Here is a 20,203-nt window from a genome sequence, read left to right on the forward strand (position 1 = left end):
AATTCTTCTTTATTTCTTTCAACAACAGAAACGAAAGCCATTGGGCTTCACTTCCCATTTCCTTTGTTTCAGAATGTTCCTGAGGGTTGACCTCCCCCGGTGACTGTCAGTTTCTAAAACGCTCTCACTGTTGGACTCACTGAGTAAAACAGAACCTCACATTTGTAGGAAGATGGTCGATTTATACACACCTCATAAATGATTGCTACTAAGCCAGGAAGTTGAAAAGATGGATCCCAAGTGAAAGAGAGAGCTTGCCTGTCAGAGATCATGTCAGAGGGAATGCAAAGTTATGGCTGTACTGTCTCTCTCTCCAGGGATTTGTCACCTGGTGTACTTCAGTGTTCTTCCAAAAAACCCGAGCAGGAAGGGACCACGGTGAATGATTTTCGATGTTGATATAATGCCTTGGGAAGATTCTAGATTCATTGACACACTTCTCTATTTATTACCATAGTGTCCCAGTAGGATTTCATGTATGGAAATTGTCGAGGTTGATGTAAGACTTTCGCATATTGACTCACGTTAAATATTTAACGTATGTCCGGGGCTCAGGAGATGGGTGCTGGTAAAGTGTCTGCTGTACCTGCATGAGAAGCCGGGTGTGGATCCCCGGCCTCTATGTAAAAGCCAGGCCTGATGGCTATATTTCCAGCACCTGGGGGAGGGCAGGGAAAGGCAGGTTCCCGGGGTGCACTAGCCAGTCAGCCTAGCCAAATAGGTGAGCTCCAGGTTCAGTGAGAGACCCTGCCTCAAAAAGGTGGAAACCTACCAGTGGCCACATCCCAAAGAAAAATGGCTTCCCCAGATCTGCATAGGGGGAGTAGGAGGGAGAAGAGGAAGGGAGATGTGATTAAGATATATTGGATATGTATATGAAAATTTCAAAGGACAATAAAAATAAGGTGAAGAGTAATTGAGCAATACACTATGCTTACTTCTAGATTTCACATGTACACACATGTACAATCACACACGGGTATGTACACACATCACTCTCACAATACACATACACACCCACATGCACATGCACACAAATGATGTCTGGAGTTATTGCTATTGTTGAGAAATGTCTTCCTAATTTTCTATGTGCAGATATTTGCATGATGTGTTTATCACTATTGTACGCTCACAGTGGGGATGTCAGTTGTCACTGCCAACATTAAACACTGGGGGTGAACACAGGCTTCACAGAGGCCAGGGAGATATAAGTCAACAGCTCTACTCCACGGCCAGACGCCCTGGCCGCGTGCACATACTGACCAGTAATGTAAATTAGCGCGTCCCAGGGGATCTTTCCTTCGTGACAGTAAAGGTTGAGGTTCAGTAAGGCACATTCTCTATCACTGTCATTAAATTCATAGCAGATATTCCAGCCAAGGGGGCCAAACTTCTTTCTCTCCTAGAATGGAGAATGAAAATATCTTGAGATAAAATTGACGGACTTAATTTTGTTTAATGACAAAGAAGTTAATTTTTAGTATTATTGTATTGAAAAAGAGAAGTTTTCATTAATGATGGGCATCTCCATACTGCAGCCAATTAAAAACATTTGGTTCAGTTTCAGTCAGGTTTTTACCAAGCAGGCCAAACACGTCTTCATTTAATAGTCCCCATGTTTCTAAAAGAGAATCTGTTTTTCTTTTAGATTTGGCAGATCTACCAAAAAAAAAAAAATCTGTTCTGCAGGGTAAAACAAAACATTTCAAATAAGGGGAAAAATTCCACCTAGAGTTTGGCATAAAAATATACTTTAATTATGAAAGAGAAAGGGAAATGGGGGTGGGGATGGGGAGAGAGAATCCTTGTCTTAGTTTTATTTCTATCACCACGATAAAGTGTTCTGACAAAAAGCAACTTAAGGGAGATAGGGTTTATTTGTACTTTTAACTCCAGGTTCCAGTTCATTACTACGGGGAGGCCATGGCAGCAGGAACTTGAGGTGACTGGTCTCATCACATACGTAGGCAAGAGCAGAGAGAATACTCAACTCATTTCCTTTACGTAACTCGAGACCCAAGCCTGGGGAATGGTGCCCCCAAGAGTGGGCTGGACCTTCCCATATCTATTAGTAATCAAGACAATCTCCCATGGATGTGTCTTTAGGCCAAGCTGATCTTGACAACCCCTCACTGAGACTCTCTTCCCAGGCGACTGTGGGTTGTGTCAATTTGCGGTTGGAAGTAAGCACCACAGCACTCTCCCTTGCTGTTTTAAGGAGCTTGGCGATACCTTGTTGTCATGGCAGATGATGCTGGCCAACCACTGACTTCTCCATGGTGACATAAAAAAAATTACAGACAACTGAAATTGGTAGACATAACCACAATCTTCATGTCCTTACTTCCCATTGTAAGATCACCCTTCCCCTTATTATTCTTATTGTCCCCTCCACCCAATTTCTTAATTTCAAACTGATGAAACATTTCAACTGGGTTAGAAGTTGGTCCCATGATCTCTCCTGTAGATCCAACTTTTACTATATGTCATACTACCTCACGCCCTGGCTGCTTTTGGTAGTGGTAACAGAGGTTCTGTCTATGATCTCTTTAACTGTTTTGTTTGTTTATTCTATATTGTCCATCATTATCCATCCCTTTCCCTCCAGTAGAGCACACAGAATTGAATACCAGGAAGCCAGTCTAATCAACAGTGCCTAGAGATAAGCAAAGAGTCAAGAATTCAAGGACAAGCTGCAACAGACTAAGTAATGTGTGGAACAGATGGAAGGAAACCAATGCTGGTTTGAAAGTTATCTCCCAGAGGGTTTCAGGCTCTGGTCACAGGTAAGGAGGAGTCTCTTAAAGGTCGTAAAACTCATCCAAAAGAGCAGGTAGGAGTAGATGAACACAAGGAAAATAAATGAACCAAACCGTGGATGGCGACATGCACCTGCTGTCTCAGTAGTGGGGAGGCAAAGACAGAGGGCTGCAAATTCAAGGAAAGTCCAGGCTGTGTGATAAATTTGAGCATAGAGATTGAGCCTCAAGACGATAACCAACAACAACAACAAAAAATCAGGTGAACTTGAAGATTGGCAAAATATATGTGGGTGAAAAGAGAATAAAAATGTTCTTGAAGTTTTCATTGTAGGTTATTGAGTAAAAGGGGACGCTGGTGTTGGGACTCGATTCTGGAAGGGAAGCAGGTTAGGGGTGTGAAGCAGAGGTGAGCTGTTGAACTGGACCTCATATGTTCACCTGGGCGATGGTGTTCCCCAGGTAGACCTGGAAAGAGGCAGAGCTGTGAGCCGCCGAGGCAAGGAAGCTGGCGGCTGTGCTAAATAAACTCTTGTTCCAACACAGGATGGGCCCTTCCAGTTTCAGGATGCCTTCTTCAATTTTTCACTTGCATCTTAACTAGTGACACACTTCTATCAGAGAACACTTCCTTACTGCTATTGAAAAGACCCATGTGAGGTACACACACACACACACACACACACACACACACACACACACACACACACACACGAAAAGGAATAAGCAAATCATTAAAAAAGGCAGACTAGAGAGTGTACCTGAATAATTGCGTGGAAGAAACAAATGCCGAATATTAGTTTTCTCCATTTCATTCCAAGTATGTTTTCTTCAAAAAACGAAGGTGTCATTTCAGTAAAGGCTCGCCTGATATTTGCACGCAAGCCTTTTGGAGGCTCATTGGTTACCTGGATATAGAAACAGCATACATGGCAGAGAGGGTGATTTTTATATGGGGGCATTCCCTGTGTTCGCGCTCTCTCTCTCTCTCTCTCTCTATCTCTCTCTCTCTCTGTGTGTGTGTGTGTGTGTGTGTGTGTGTGTGTGTGTGTACGTGCTTATGTGTACATGTATGTGTGCTCAGGGCCTGAATGTGCTCAGGAGAGTGTTAGAAAGCCTATTTCTCCCCATCTTATTTGTTTGAGACAGTCTCTCACTGACCCTGCAGCTAAGGCTAGAGATTGGCAAACCCTAGTAATTCTCTTATCTCTACTCTCCTTACCCCTGGGGCTACAGGCATATATGTTATAACTGACTTTTTATATGGGTGCTGGGGATTTGAACTCACGTCCTTGTGTTTGTGCACCAAGTGCTATTACTCACTGAACCATCTTCTTAGTGCCCCTACTTTTTGTCTTGTTCAATCACACTCCATGGAGAACAGAGCCTAGTAGTTTCCTCAGAACTATCATGGTTGAAACACCATCACAAAACAACAGATATTTCCATTTGGAGGTCTTTCTCCCCATAAAATATAAGCCGGAGAGCTTAGTAAGTGTCCATCGGATTTTGTGGTCGTCTCAAAATGCAGAACTGTCCTGTATACTTTGTTCCACGATCTCCCATGATGTGAGGGAAGAGAGGAAAGGGGGCATATCTGGTTTTCCATATGCAGAGATTTCCCTTTTCCTGAAACTCACAGCTCTTCCTGAAACCCAGCAGCTGGAGGCCTTCCTGTCTGAGACAGTCCCTTAGCTCCAGGAGGGGCCCATTCTCACCACTCCATGCATGTAGCATTTTCTTGCAGAGGGGAAGGCCAGGATATGCAAAAAGGAGAGCTGTCTTGAGAAATCACTTCCCTTCCTGCTCTCATTTGAAAGAATTATTACCATCTTCCACATCCCACCCCAGCCACATAGTCCCCTACATGGGTCTATGCAAAGTCTGTGATGCCTGGAGCCCCTGGGTGGATATTCAGAGATGAACTCGCTCATAGTCTAGTTATATTCATACATTACCTTGACAGAATTCTGAAGGACTGTCACAGGAAATGTGGAACAAGGCATGGAGCTTAGAAAAAGCCGGAAAGTGTCCTTGATTGTCTGATCTGTTTAAAACAAAGCAAAACAGAGGGAAGGAAAATTATAGCTCGTAGGAGTAGTGTGTGGATGTGTGTGTGTGTGTGCACGTGTGTGTTTTACAAGAAGACGTTATTCTAGGGAAGGAAAACAATACTATAACAGCCACTGAAAGACTCAGTTTATAAATTTCTAGTATATCATAAAGTGGTGTTTGAGGTTAAAGGTGTGAATAGTCCATCTTGAGACTTCCTGTCAGCCAGGCTGGGCACATTTCAATAAAGAAACTAGACACAGCAATAAAAACATTTCATATACGTGTGTGTGTATGTATATATATATTGGTCCTTTGATAATTTTATGTGCGTTTTGATCATTTTCAGCCCCTCCCCAAACTCCTCCCAGAACCCCTTGAGTCTTATTATTATTTTTTGTTTGTTTGTTGTTGATCTTGTTTTGAGGCAGGGTTTCTCTGTGTAGCCCTGATTGTCCTGGAACTCACTCTGTAGACCAGGCTGGCCTTGAACTCATAAGCGATCCTCCTGCCTCTGCCTCCCTAGTACTGGGGTTAAAAGCGTGCGCCACTGCTGCTCTTTGATTGTCTTTGTTTGATTGCTTAACAAAAATCTCAACCTTTTGATTTTACCAATGAAGAGTCGGGAGCCAGATGCTGGGAGGAAAGCCTGCCAGCTCAGAGAGGCAGAGAAAAGCACCCATTGGACCTTCCTCCTCAGCAATGCCCTTCTCTCACTGTGTCTCAGAAATCTCCGTCAGACTTCTACTTCCTGTGCATCTCTATCCATCGTCCCAACTCCCTCTTACTCTCTGTATTTTTTTTCTCAATCCTATGTCACTTCCTGTTAACTGGTTGCTTGCTCTGCCTCTTCACCTATGGTTGACTTTATTTAACCGTGTTTACAATATTCAAGCAGAAAGCTCTTGGATTAAAGGTGTGAGCTAAGGCTGAGCCACACCACAACTAAAAACAGGTTTTTCTAGTAAATAACACAATATCGGGGCTCAAGTGTGATCAAATATCCCGTAACACTTATCCTGAATACTTAAAAAAAAAAAAACAAAACCCTATCAAGTCTCAAGTCCACTTGTGCTGCCCAAATACTCGTGGTTGTGTGGCCTTCCAGTGAAGCATGGCCAACTTAGCAGGGGCTACACTCAGCGAAGACCAACTCTCCTCGCCCCAGCAGCTATCAGTTGCCGACAGCTCCTCAGCTAGGAGTGGGACTTCTTGCCTACCTCCAATCACTCTGCTAAAGCACTGCTGGCAAGAAGCTGGAGGAGCCCTACCGCCAGGAACTGCTCTGTGATGCGAAGACCTTGTCATTGTCACTGGCGGTGAAGTCCCTTCCCTCTCACTCCTTCCACTTAAATGAGTAGGGATGGCACTGGGGATGAGGGGCCTTTCAGGGATGGTGACTTGGTAAGCAGGGCAGCTGGGTACCCTCCATAGGCAGCAGTGAGGGAACGAGACAAGAGTCATGTAGCTCTTCCCTTCTCTCAAAGCTTGCTATAGTTGGCAAAGACCCAGAGAAAGGGTCCTGGTATCCTAGGCCATTTGGTATTCTCCCCATGGCCTCCTGGTTCTGTGGTTTGTTTGTTTGAGACCTGGCTACTATGTAGACCTGGCTTGCTTTGAACTCACAGAGATCCACTTGCCTCTGCCTCCTGAGTACTGAGTACTGAGCACCACCACACCAGGTCATGTAGGTAGGATGTCTTGTAGCCCAGGAAGGCCTTGAGCTACTTTGGCTACTTTCCATGTAGCCAACGATGACTTTGCATTTCTGGCTTTGCTGCCTTTTCTTGTCAAGAACAGGGATTCCAGCCAGGGGACACAACACTGAGCTCGGCACTTTTATGTTATAGGGTGAGATTTAAAGTCTTTCCTTGATGCAAGACTGCTTCTCTATTTCTTTTGATCACAGCTGTAGGACACATTTCAAGTTCAGCCGGCTTCCCACAGGACACCGTGAAGCAAACTACTCAGTGGATCATTCCTTACTGGGAGTCCAAAGGCCTATTTCTGAATCCTGACTGTGGATCTTTACCTAACCTCCCAATTGTTCAAATTTTTCTTTTCAAGAGGAAAAAGCATGAGGTCAATAATGGAGACTTGCCATGAGACTGTCTGGACGAGAAAGGCTGTGTGAGGATGGCGCGCGCCACTCCTCGGAAGCTATGTGCACAACTTACTTGGATCCGTGAAGGTTTTGATCAGCTCTTCCATTGCCAGCATCCAAGAAACGGCAAGATGGCAGTTCTGCAGAAATACCCAGTTTCCGGTTTTCATTGCATCCTTGATCATCTTCTCAGCAATGGGGCCCTGCCCTTGTCCCAGAGAAATTGACTGCACTCTGGAAGGAACAACAACAGTAGAAGACTTTCTTGCAATATAAATAATCTTAATTAATTTTAAACTTACATTTATTTATATTCTCTGTACGCATGTGGTGTTTGTGTGTCATATGTATGGGTACGGGTGCTTAGGTTCCATGGTGTACATATGGAAGTCAGGAAATAATTACAGGAACCAATTCTCTCTACCATGTGGGATTCAAGGACTGAATTTAGGTCATCAAGCTTGCCTGGAAATGTCTTTGCTCAGTGAGTTTTAGACTCACTGCATAGTTCAGGTTGGCTGTGGATTTGAAATTCTCTTCCTTCAACTCCTGAGTGGTAGGATTACAGAATGAGACTTAGCTTGTCAATCTTTTCAATTATCTCTTTTTTTGAGATTTCATTTAAGAAATATTTCCATATCAAATGATGTTACCTATATTAATACTCTATTTTATCATGTTGTCTACTATGTTTTATCTACCAGTACTAGGATCAACTTACATGCACAAGATGAGGTTTAGGTTGAAGTTTGTTTTATGTGTATGGCCAGCCCACTGTCTAATGACTACCTATCAAAATGATTACTCTTTTTTTTTATTGTTCTAAAGCATTACTTTCATCATAAATAATCTCCCAAAATAGGTCGGTGCATTTCTGATTTTTGTATTCTCTTTTATCCATCTGTTTATCTAGTTTGACAAGGATCATAAAGTCTAAATGACTTTAACATGTTATAGCATGTCTTGACATGTGTGAAAACAGATCATCTCACTTTGTTTTGCTTCTGTAATACTTATTCATTCCTTTAACCATTGTAAAGTGGGCAGTTTAATGTCTTGTGGTACATCCACAATGTTGGATGTCTAGTGAGTGACCGCTCATTCCAGAAGTGTTTTCACACCCCCAGAGAAACCTCACACCCTCTGTTGAGTTCTTCAGAAAAATAGAACCAATAGCACACACACACACACACGACAGACACACATAGACACACACATGCACACGTTATTACTTAAAAATGTGTGCAGACACATTCTCACAATACACGCAGATGTATGTATGTATTCATATATAAGATATACTTGATATTGGCTCATGTGATTATGGAGACCAGGCCGACCCACAGTCTGCTATTCGTAAGCTGAACATACAGGAAGCTGGTCATTCACTTCATCTAGTCGGAGTGCCCAGGCTTTAAGAACCAGGATGTCAGTGCCAAGGGAACACGTCTTCAGCCATCTCTTCTGTGCTTTTCTGTCTCCTCCCCTGGGACTTTCACATTTACATCTCCCAGGCCGCCACTAGTTTTTCTTTGTTCTTTTTTCTTTCTTCTCTGAACAATCTTAGTTGACCTGTCTTCACACCCCCTGGGTCTTTCCCCTGTCTCCTCACACGTGTGCTGCACCCCTTCAGTGAACTCTTCATTTCAATAGTTGTGTCTCACTAAAATTTCTACCTGGTCCCTGCATGTAAACCCTGTTTGTTGATATCCTTATTTGGGAGAGACGTCTTTTTGCATTTTCCTTCAGTTCCTCCTCTCTGCTTTCCTTTAGCTGTTATGAATATAATTAAAACAGTCCAAGACTTTGGTATTCTAATAATGAACATTCTTAACTATATGTGGAAAATAAAAAGTTGATTTTAAAGACTTGTAGAATAGGATCATGGCTTGAGCTGACCCTAGGGATAAAAGATAAAGGACGGCAACAGGTGCGGGTGGACAGGAAGATTATGATATCTGATTGACAATAGCTAATTGTCTATTTCAAAATTGCTCATGGAAAGGATTTTGATGGAGTTGTCAGTTACACAGATCTGATCATAACACAAAGTATACAAGTCTGATGAATATATCCAGTTATTATGAGTCATTTAAAACATATTTTAAAAGTTTTACAATGTTAAGTTCAATAGCTGCATTCTTCAAAGTAAGTTGCTAATTAATTATTTTCCTTGTGAATGAACCATAATCTCCCATCTTTCTTGTTTCTTTGGATGAGGTGTAATTTATTTGAAGTGTAGACATTCTGAACATATAATGTGGCAACTCTGGAAAGCATGTTGTCCCCTCCTTGATGCTTACTACTGCTATTTGTGTGGTTGCTATTTTTACTTAATGACTTTTATAACGCCTGCATTGTTTTTCTTTTTCTGAGACAGAGTTTCTCTGTGTACACCTGGCTGTCCTGGAACTCTCTCTGTAGACCAGACTGGCCTCAAACTCAGAGATTGGCCTGCCTCTGCCTCCTGAGTGCTGGGATTAAAGGTGTGCACCACCCCTGCTCAGCTAATGTCTGTATTCTTTTGCAGTGTGTATGCACTGATCTTTCTGGTTGCTTGGCTTAGTGTTCATCTGGTAGTGAAGCAGAGGTTTCACTCAGTGTCTGGACTGACAACACATTGCTCGATTTGCATGTGGGCTTTGTTTGTCTGCTGCATGTTTATCAGAGATAGAGAAAACTCAGCTTGCCTGCCTGTCAGACTGGGCCATGGAGTTCCAGACTGAAGCAATGGCTCTTCTTGGGTCTCAAGTCTGTTGACTTGGCGGGAGCTCGTACTATCTCTCACCTGTTCCAGCCCTCTGCCTCTCAGACTTGGACTGGAGCTATATATACATCATCAGCCCTTCAGAGCCTCTAGGGTGCTGACTGAAGAATTTGGGACCTCTCAGACTTTGTAATTGCATGATCCAATTCCTTATAGTAAATTTCTATACATAAACACACACACACACACGTGCACACACACACATGCATGCACACACACACATGCACACATACACACACATGAACGCACACACACACATGCATGCACACACACACACATGCATGCACACACACACACGTGCACACATACACACATGCATGCACACACACGCACACACACACAAACATACACACACACACACACACACACACACTCACACACACATCAGTAGCCTATGATTCTGTTTCTTTGCAGAAGCTGAACGAATACAAATCACGAAGCCTAAATAACGAGATGCATCCATCATCTCTCTGTAACTCTCAGTCCGGGGACGAGGCCACACCAACAACTTTATTTGGATCTCATTGAGCTGGAGGTCATCTTGAGAAAGATGAGATTATAAGAACATAAAGAATCCTGTTCTTAAACGTATTTGAACGTAAGGAGCAAGGGTCACTCTTTGTATGATTATGTGATTGTTAATCATGTATTAAACAGGTCCTAATATATTTTCACTAGATTGCATTTTAATTTTAGGCAATCAGTCTCTCTTTGGCTCAGATGAAATTTACATCTGCTATTACACTTCTTTAACAATAGGCATGGCTGAGGACTAACCCAGTTTATTTACTAGTAAAGGTTACTTGAATGGAAAAGCTCTATTCCGCAGGGGAGGAGCCCTTTAGTATAAGTGTTCACAAGGCTGATAACCATATCACATATACACATAATACACACATACATATTAATATATGTATACACACATGTATATAAAAGCATGTATAACTATAACCTTGTGTTGTGATCTTACCGTTCTGCATACCCGCTCTCCCTGGCAAACCTTTGAAAGGCGCCCATGGGATCAGAGCCTGTGCTCAAGATAAAGACCAGGGGCGTGCTGTTTGACATGTCCTGGTACAGAGTGGCCAGGTCCACTGGAGGCGTCTCAATAAACTGTTTGCCAAGATTCTCTATCACAAAGTCTGTAAGAGCAAAAACCACCTGAAAGTTGGAGAGAGGAAAAAACGTTGAAAGCAGTATTCTGGGTTGAGGATGCCTTACGCGCCTATCCCAGGTTTCTCTCTCTTAAGAGGAGGGTGCTCTGTACTTTGGTATTTTAAGAAATAATTTGTTTACAAATTTATTTTTAAATTATATGTACGTCTGCATGTGGGCATGTGCATGGGAGTGTATGTATCTTTGTAGGACAGAAGAGGGCACTAGAGGCCCTGCTGTTGAGTATGTCATGTACATGCAAGTGACCAGCTGTTAGCTGCCTGAACTGGGTGCTGTCAATCACACTTAGGTGTGTGTGAGAGTGTGTGTGAGTTGTGTATGTGTGAGTGTGTGTGTGTGCATAGAGTGCATGTGTAGGCCTGCATGTAAGAAGGTCAGAAGACAACTTCTGAGGTGAGGATGGGCTCTCTCTCCTCACTCTGGGACCAGGGCACTGAACTTTGGGTTTGCAGCGCTTTTACACAGAGCCATCTCACTGGCCCACTAAGATTTTTTTTTTAAAAGAATGGAATTTCATCTTTGAGTCTAAGCTTGCTACTTCCGAAGGAGGCTGAACTTGTGTGCTTGGCTGTCGCCCCCAAGGAGAGCACCTGTGCCGGAATGTCTCCCTTCTCCTGAAGGAGCATTAGAATCCAGTGGGTAGAACTGCTGGGCATCAGTGGCTCTGTTTCCTAACAGCTGGGAATGGGGCACCTGACACTCTTGTCTCAGAGACCTTGTCTCTGGTCTTATCTGCTCTAAGCCTTCTACAGGCACAGGAGCCTAGATCTTCAGTTTGGAAACTGAATTGGCATTCTTTATTACAAACTTCATTTTTCCCCCCTTTCCACTTACATCATTGATGTATTTATTTGAGACAGGATCACACTGTATGGTCCTAGCTAGTCTGGAACTCGCCATGTAGATCAGACTGAACTCATAGAGGTCATAGAGATCCCTGTGCCTCTGCCTCCACAGTGCTGTGATTACAGACACGTGTCACCGTGTCACTGTGTCTGCCCCAAATCTCATTTACTTAGCAAGCCATTCTCTGGAGCAAAGGCAGGGGCGATGTTCCTGAATGGTTTGAGGAGGGTATCTCGTTGGCAGGGGAGCTGTCTGGCATACTGTCATTTTTGAACCTCCTTTTCAGTGTGGTCTTGGATGATTTGGGTTTTTGGATTCACTGGAGTCATCGGCTTATTCTCATTTTAAAAACACAATCTGATTCTAGACTCTTCATGTTAACTGGGGAAGCAAATTCTATTTGGGAGCATGAGCCTTAGAAGATGTTTGGTGGAATGTGTGGGTAAGAATTTTTAGTAAGTCCTCTGTGTGTTGGCAGGGATGCCTACTGTTTGTAGCTTTTATCATATTTTTAAAACAATTTACTTTTACTTTGAATTTTGTGTATATGTGTGGTTGTGTTTGTGAGTGTGATGCTCGTAGAGTTCAGAAGAGGGACCCAGACCTCCTGGAGCTGGGGTTACGGGCAGCTGTGAGCTGCTTAGTGTGATTGCTGGGAAACTGAATTCGTTTCATCTGCAAGAGGAGTGTGTTCCCTGAACTTTTGGGCCATCTCTCCAGCTCCGTTTCATCATATTTAGAGAACCTGGTTATGTGTAAGGCTAAGGCTAGGAATCCCAGTGAATGCCTTTTTATTTAGACATAAAAGCGAAAGATTCAAAGGCTTATCCCACTCCATTCCTGTGTTAATTAGGACAAGACCGGATCTTGCTTCGTGAAGCCTCTGCCCACGCCCTCAGTCCCCGGGGTTATTTCAAGGCCTCGTGAATCAGAGCGTTTTAAGTAATTTGTATGTTTCTGTATGACGGAGTCTTTTTAACAATATAATCACACAGTTCCTAATTATAATTCATTAATTTCAAACGTATAGCCTGTGTTCACCTTTCTTCAACTTAATTATACGCCTGTGTGTGTGTGTGTGTGTGCACATGTTTAAATAGCAATAGGTTTAACTTAAAGTCTAAATGAAACATATACATAAAGATTAGTTGATTTCTTTCATATGTCTATTCCTGTTAAAAACTCCTTTTTTGGTGGTGGTGGTGGTGGTGGTGGGGGGGGGGGGGCGGCAGGGAACTTCCAGAAACGACTCGGGGATTAAAAGCACTGCTGCTCTTGCAGTGACCTGGGATCACTGCACAGTACTTCACAGTATTCTTAGCACTGGATGGCCAGCAACTCTGGTCTCAGAGGATCCAGTGACCTCTTCTGACCTTGGCAGGTACCAGGCATGAAAATGGTACACATAGTACGTGCAGGCAAAACACTAATATACATGAAAGAAATCTACTTTTTTTTTTCTTTTAAAGCAAAACAAAACTAAACTTCTCCCTCTACCCCCCCCCCCCCCCGTGGAAACTAACACTTGGCTTCGGAAAACAGACTGTATGCATATCAGGCGACATTTCTCACACTCGAGAATGTTCTAGCCACAGTGGTCCACCCACAAAGCCTGCTGTTCTTTGGGGGCTCCTGTTCTTTAGTCACCCTCACGTAGCCACTCTCCCAGTCTCCTTGAAGACTTGCCATGTTTCAGAGCCTTCCTTCCCAAAGGTTTAATGATTTACCGGCCATGCCCGAGTCACTACCTCTACCCTCATCCAAGATGACAGCACATGACAAGCTCAGAGCTTGTGCACGCTCCTTGCTAGAGTTCCTAGTCCTGTAACTCCAGGGCATCTCATTGCATCTCAGAGAGCTCACAGTGAAGTCCCCCTTTGTGTCTATAACCTCTTCTCACATGTCATCCTCTCTCTCCCTAGGAAACTTTTAGCCACACTTTGAACGTCAACGTGGCTGTGCTGCTTTCGATGCAGCCATCGACCCCAACCTCAAACCCATTTTCCTAAAGAGACAGGACAACACCACATTAGTAGGCGTGCTCTGACCATTTCTGGTGAATTCCAGTTAACTCTCCCCACTGAGTCCTTCTCCCACCACCATCTCTCCTCCAAAGGACAGCTTCCACTTCTCTTTTGCACCTTCTGAAACTCACTGTGCGGGTTCTTAGCAGGTGAAGTTAGTCCTTTATTATCAGTAAATCTGACATCATATCTGCACGTGTAAAAACGAACCATCCACATGTGAAAACCAATCATCTGCATTGATCGATACCCTGCTATAGCGACCATCTGCATCCACTGTTACCCTGCCCTAGGGAAACTGCCAGTCTCATTGTTTTCCAGAAAGTTTCTCCCAGCATGCTTTGCTTTGTTTGTGTTTTTGTTTTTCTGAGACAGGGTTTCTGTGTAGCCCTGGCTGTCCTGAAACTCATGCTGTAGATCAGACTGGCCTTGAAACCCAGAGACCTGCCTGCCTCTGCCTCCCAGTGCAATGATTAAAGGCTTGAGCTATCACTGCCCACCCAGCCTTCCCAGTCTTCTTCCAGCTTCTGTGACTAAGCAGCCTTTCCTAAAGATGGGACCCAGGAGAGGATCACCATCTTTTGCACAGTGACCTCTCATGGTACTAAGTATTACTCTCCCAGAATTGCAATAACCTCTGTGGCTTTACTTTCCAACTGAGCAGTGAAGACTCCTTCATCTGCAATCTAACACACACTTCTTTCTGCTGCTTCTAGACGGCCGTCCACTCTGACAACTGGTGGGCACTGACAGCTCACAGACATCGTTCTCTCTCTGACACATGCATCCTTTCACATTGGCTAAGTTTTTGGTACAGCTATCACCACTGGCACCCAGGCAGAACCTGGGAGTCACAGCAGTTCCGTGGTCACATCCCTGCCCTCTTGACAATCTGCTACTTCTGTCTTAACTCCAGCATCCGTGGTGATCGTTCCCACAGACTACTTCAGTAGTTTGCAAACAGGTCTGGAGACTGGTCCCCTCTCTCCCCATTAAATGCTTCCTTTTGTCTTAAAGATCAATTCCCTGACAAAATCTCTCAACCCACCCCAGTCCCACACGAGAAATGGCAACACTTCTCTAATGGTGTCCAGCTGACAGGAGGTGACTAGGTTCCCAGCTGGCTTTTTCCCTACCCTGGAGGGAAAACACATTCTCTAAAGCCATCATCTTTATTTTTAATGCTGCTTCCTAAACCTGACTCTTGTTAGATCCACAACTGAAGTAGCTGATGATCTTTGGTGTACATGTCATGACATTATCCTTTAATTAAAAGGACTACCCACCTTTTCTTCTTTACAGCATTTAACAAGAATTAGCTTATGGAAAGAGCTGAAGTCTAAGCCCCAAACATGGTCCTTCTCCTCTTCGTGTCTCTGTTTAGGGTATCCTTCCCAGACCGGTGGGTTAATATAGGTCTCAAAAGATCCTGGAGAGACGAATTTAAAAGATGCTTTAATCTAGGCAGTTTTGACTCTGAAATTAAATAAATTCACATTGTTAGCTAAAAGAAGATAACTTCTTTTAACCTTACTGCCAGGTTTTTAAGATCCAAGTGTAAAACATTAACCTCTTCCCTACTCAAACTAGTTAGAAAGCAAAGAATTTAAAAGGAGATCACAAAATAAAATCCAACAGCAAAGCACTTACAAACAAACAGACAGACAGACAAACAAACAAACAAACAAACAGAAACTCTAAAAATAAAGGAATGTATAGAAATATTATATTAAGCAAGAAGGAAATTGGAAATGATTAGGGTAACCCTGGGTAAAACAGAACTTAAGAAAATCATGATTAAATGAAGCAATAGGTCAAGTTCTACTAATTAAAATATAAATTAAATAAAAAAGTACAACAAAACAAACACATATATTAGACAGTAACATAAAATCTATCAAGCAGCTCCTGTTGGAGGTAGAAGAAAAGGCAGAAAAGAACACAATAATGTTAAGAAATAGCATACAGAGTCCTGGAGAGGTGGCTCAGAGGTTAAGAGCTTTGACTGATCTTTCAGAGGACCCAAGTTCAATTCCCAGCTCCTGCAGGGCAGCTCACGATCATTCATAACTCCTGTTCCAGGGGATCCAGTGCCCTCTTCTGACCTGTGTAGGCACCACACATGCATGTGGTACACAGGCACACAGACATAAAGTGCTCAATAAAGATAAAAATAAATAAATCAGAAAAGAAAATAAAAAAATAGCATACAGCTATTAGCCTTTCACCGAAATATTGAGTCTGGCATATGTAATTTGATTGAGATAAATAATAGATGAACAAATTGGCATACATCCAACCCTATGCCTGATACACACAGTACATCCATTCTTCCCATATCACCTCCAGCAATGCAGTGTTCCCAAGAAATGAGCCTGCATCTCACTAGAGGATTAGGATGCTAGTTAATTCTTTTAAAAAAGATTTATTTTCATTAACTATCTATCTATCTATCTATCTATCTATCTATCTATCTATCTATCTATCTATGTGTGTGGGAGGGTATCTGCATACATATGTACAGGTGTCCACAGAGGCCAGAAGAGGGCATAGGATCCCCTGGAACTGGAATGCTGGGCATATCTTTGTGGGTCTGATAGTAGCAAAGAGCCAATGACACTTCAGAATTGAGTGACACTTATGTTAGTGGTCCTGGGGTAGTGTTACCTCTGCAGAACTTCTGACTCCTGTAGGGGGTGCGAGTCAGAGCGTGCTCATCAGCTCAAGGTGGCTACATCCCTGTGAGCAGCAGAGGGAAGGACCTCTCATTGCAGAGCCAATCCAACCCAATCTGTTTTCTAGTGCTTTCACATGCTTAAATGTTGTGTGTTGAGTTGGGTGTGGAGGCAGAAGCAGGCAGATCTCAATGAGTTGAGGGCAGCCTGGTATACAAATTGAGTTCCAGGATAGCCAGGGCTACAGAGAAAAAACATGTCTTAAAAACATACACACACACACACTCTCTCTCTCTCTCTCTCTCTCTCTCTCTCTCTTTCTCTCATATACAGTTTTATTTTAAAGATGTATTTGTTTTTATTTCATATTTTAATGTAACACATTTATTATTTGGTAACTTTGTATATGCCTACAATATATTTTGAACATCTCTGACGACTCCTCACCATAACTCTTCCCGGATCCACCTCCACTCTTCCATCCATGTTTATTTTTATTTATGAGCAGTGTGTTTCTGTGTGAGTGAATGCCATATGTGTGTGGGTGCCCAGGGACGTCAGTAGAGGGCTCTGGTCTCTGGAGCTTGAGTTATGGGTGGTTCTGAGCTGCCTGCTGTGGGTACTGGGAAATGAACCCTTGGCCCTCTGGAAGATCAGAAAGCACTCAAGCTCGGAACCATCTCTCCAGCCCCTGCATATTCTAAATAATTACTCTCAATTAATAAAATCCATGCTACTTAAAAACCATGAAAGGCTTTATGTTAATATAATCCAGAGGGTTTATGAAGATTAAGAGTGACAGTGTGATTAATACTAAGTATCACCATTAGTAGAAGACCTAATCTCAGCTTTAGAGCATAAAGCTTATACACAGAAACTTTAACAATTTTCTAACACTTTAGTTCAGTGGATGGTAATTCTTTACCATCTTACCGTTTTTATCAAGAAGCAATGGCTGCTCTTGATATTACTGTGTCTGTGACCCAAACCCCTCCCTTCTTTCTCTACACTCGCTCTCATCCAGTCCTGTGTCCTAGGCCCATCCCTAGCTGTCCATGTGTGGGCTTCTTCTGATTTCATGTGGGGTTCTGCTGTGGCCTCTAGCTATCTCCTTAACTGGGGTATTACACACAAATGTGATTTATATTTGATGCTCTTATTGAATAGAATTTTTTGGCAGTCTTTATTTGGAAGTCAAATGAGTATATTGGGATCCCAGAAAGTCTGCTCCACATAGACACCACACTAGCACACGTCCCAGGTGTGCTAAATAAATAGTAATGTTAGAAGTATGAGGGAAAAGGAAACCCCCACAAGGGGGGACTCGGGAGCTCCTCGCTGATGCTGCTATTCCAGGTGCCATTCAGGGGGTTCCTCTCCACGGCGAGTTCTGAGCATCATGGGGTGCTCAGCGACAATCTGACATCTGTAGCGCTATCCAGTGTGGCAAAGACATATCTCCAAACATTACTAAATGTCCTCTAGGAGCTAAAACGTCTCTCCAGTTTGGAAAACAGAAATAGATCAATATTAAAAATAAATAGAATAGACCAAAACCTGCCTGTTGATAAAGAGCGCCATACACGCTTCGGAATAACAATGTTCCAGTAAAGATATACCTGGACCTTAGCAACAACACCTAAGAATTAGAGATAAGAGCATAGAAATATAGAGATGGAAACTACCAAGAGAAACTTACATTACAAAAGGGATTTTTTTTTTTAAAGGACAGGAGAGATGGCTCAGCAGTTAAGAGCATGGAAGACCCTAGTTCTCTCCATACCTACCTGTAATCCCAGGACCAGGGTATCAGACTCCCTTTTCTGGCTCTCTCAATTACTCCCACATGTGTGGTATACCCATACATAGACATAGATACAGAAATAAAAGCAATTTAAAATAGATTTTAAGTAAAAAAGTATTATTCAGAGTGAAGAGAAATATTACATAGAAATAAAGAATTTACACTGGAGGAAATAATTTTTTTTGCATATAATAGCATAATTTTACAAGATGTAGTAAAAAGAAAAATGGAAAACTATAAACAGAGATTGCCCATCGCATGGTGTCCCTCAGCACGCTTCTCTCAGAACCCGACAGGATGGGAATAAAACCACCAACGAGATGCATGGCAGGGTGAGGGAGCTTGAGCTGAATATCATGTACAGAATCTTGCCTCCAATAAATGAGCTGCACAGAACATTCTCCATTGATAGTACAGGCATAAAGCTGCCGAAATGTCTAAAGAGTCACCAAGAATCAGCCTCATGCAAAGCACAAGGAGAGTTTTCACATAACTGAGTTATGATCCCTAAAATAAGGCCCCCAAATATTAAATGAGTTCGAACTACAAAGCACATTTAGAATTGAAAGGGCCCACATTAAGTGTAATGTTACAGTTCAGAGCTTTGGTGCCTGTGGCCAGCGGAGAGGGTGTCATAGAAAGGTGGGAGGGACTCTGAGCTGTTGGAACTGTCCTGTTTCTCAGGAAGCGGCAGTTCATAAATGGGTACGTGTATGAGGTCAAGTCGCACCTCTGACTTTTTGGTGGATGTTCCGTCCCTTAAAAAAGCTTAAAGGCTCATGGGATACAGCTACAGCTGCCTTAAAATTGATGAAACAGGGGCTAGGGAGGTGGCTCAGGGGACACTGCCGTCTGTGCAAGCATGAAGACCAGTTTTCAGATCCATAGCACCCAGGCGTTCTTGCTCTTGCCTGGAACTCCAGTGGTAGACAGTAGAGCAGGTGGAACTCAAGGACTCTCTGACCAACCCATCTAAAGGAGATGGTTAGCTTTAGGCTCAGTGAGAGACCCTGTCTCAAAAAATAAGGTGAAGTAGTGATAGTAGACATCCAACACCAGCTTCTAAATAAGCAAGTACACTTTCCCATATAGTATATAAACATGCATAACACACGTGTGCACAGGCGTGTGCGCGCGCACGCGCGTGCGCACACACACACACACACACACACACACACACACATACACACACACACACACGCACGAACGATGTAAACTAGCCACGAAATATTCAAAATTCATGGGCCAAGCATTCAGTTCAAGATTTTGTAAAAGTGATTCACCTATGATTTCTTAAAAATAAAAGGATTTTTTTAAAAGTGAAAAGTATAGATTTTGGAGAAAGGATGAACTTGTGAATTTTAGTCAGAACTCAGGAACCCGTTCACCCCTCCCCGTCATCAACAGTACTCTTTGTCGTCTTACCTAATTTTATGGAAATGGGACGCAACAGTATATGTTTTGTAAGTCCTTCAAAAATGGGAAATGACTCTTCTAGATCACAGCACGAGAACCACATCTGAATGGGCAGCCAGGGGGCTTCTGGCTTGGGAGGGCGCTCCTGCAGGGGGACAGAGAGACCGTGGTGAGCCGCAATTTACAGAGACAGCCACTATAGCATGCACGCTCTTCCACCTTGTCTGGGGGAGGGGGGGGGGGAAGAAACTGTAACAGCCTGTTAGAAACAGCCATTCTCTGGGCTGGGAGATGGCTTGTGGGTAGGGGCACCTGCTGTGCAAGAATGAGGCCTTGAGATCAGATCTTCAGCATTGGTGGAATGACTGGGGTGTGGCCGTGAGCATCTTTCAGAGTCAGGGGGAGGGTTGGAACTTGCTGGCCAGAAGCCTAACTGAAACCAGTACACTCTAGGCCAGTGAGAGAGCCGATCTCCAGGAAGGAGGAGTGATAGAAGAGGGTGCCCAGCATTGTGTGCTGGCCTCCATCCATGTGTTAATGGGCACCCCCCAAGTGTACACACCCCCACAAACATTGTCTT

The 20,203-nt window shown here is 43.2% G+C and overlaps 1 protein-coding gene across 2 annotated transcripts in view; it reads right to left on the reverse strand.

Annotated features, from left to right (window-relative positions):
• Dnah6 (dynein, axonemal, heavy chain 6) overlaps positions 1 to 20,203 on the reverse strand; it is a 204,625-nt gene that overhangs the window by 16,422 nt on the left and 168,000 nt on the right. For both annotated transcript variants that reach the window (XR_003956215.1, NM_001164669.1), the window contains exons 62-68: positions 19,633 to 19,768; positions 15,015 to 15,157; positions 10,653 to 10,843; positions 6,989 to 7,149; positions 4,718 to 4,806; positions 3,521 to 3,667; positions 1,264 to 1,402 (exon numbers count right to left, since the gene is read on the reverse strand). Coding sequence is in view for 1 of the 2 variants with exons in the window: in NM_001164669.1 (NP_001158141.1) it covers positions 1,264 to 1,402; positions 3,521 to 3,667; positions 4,718 to 4,806; positions 6,989 to 7,149; positions 10,653 to 10,843; positions 15,015 to 15,157; positions 19,633 to 19,768 (1,006 nt within the window). In the remaining variant the exon portion in view is untranslated. The remainder of the gene's footprint in view (positions 1 to 1,263; positions 1,403 to 3,520; positions 3,668 to 4,717; positions 4,807 to 6,988; positions 7,150 to 10,652; positions 10,844 to 15,014; positions 15,158 to 19,632; positions 19,769 to 20,203) is intronic.

The sequence above is a fragment of the Mus musculus genome, chromosome 6 (genome assembly GCF_000001635.26).
Source record: "Mus musculus strain C57BL/6J chromosome 6, GRCm38.p6 C57BL/6J".
NCBI classification, from domain to species: Eukaryota; Metazoa; Chordata; class Mammalia; order Rodentia; family Muridae; genus Mus; species Mus musculus.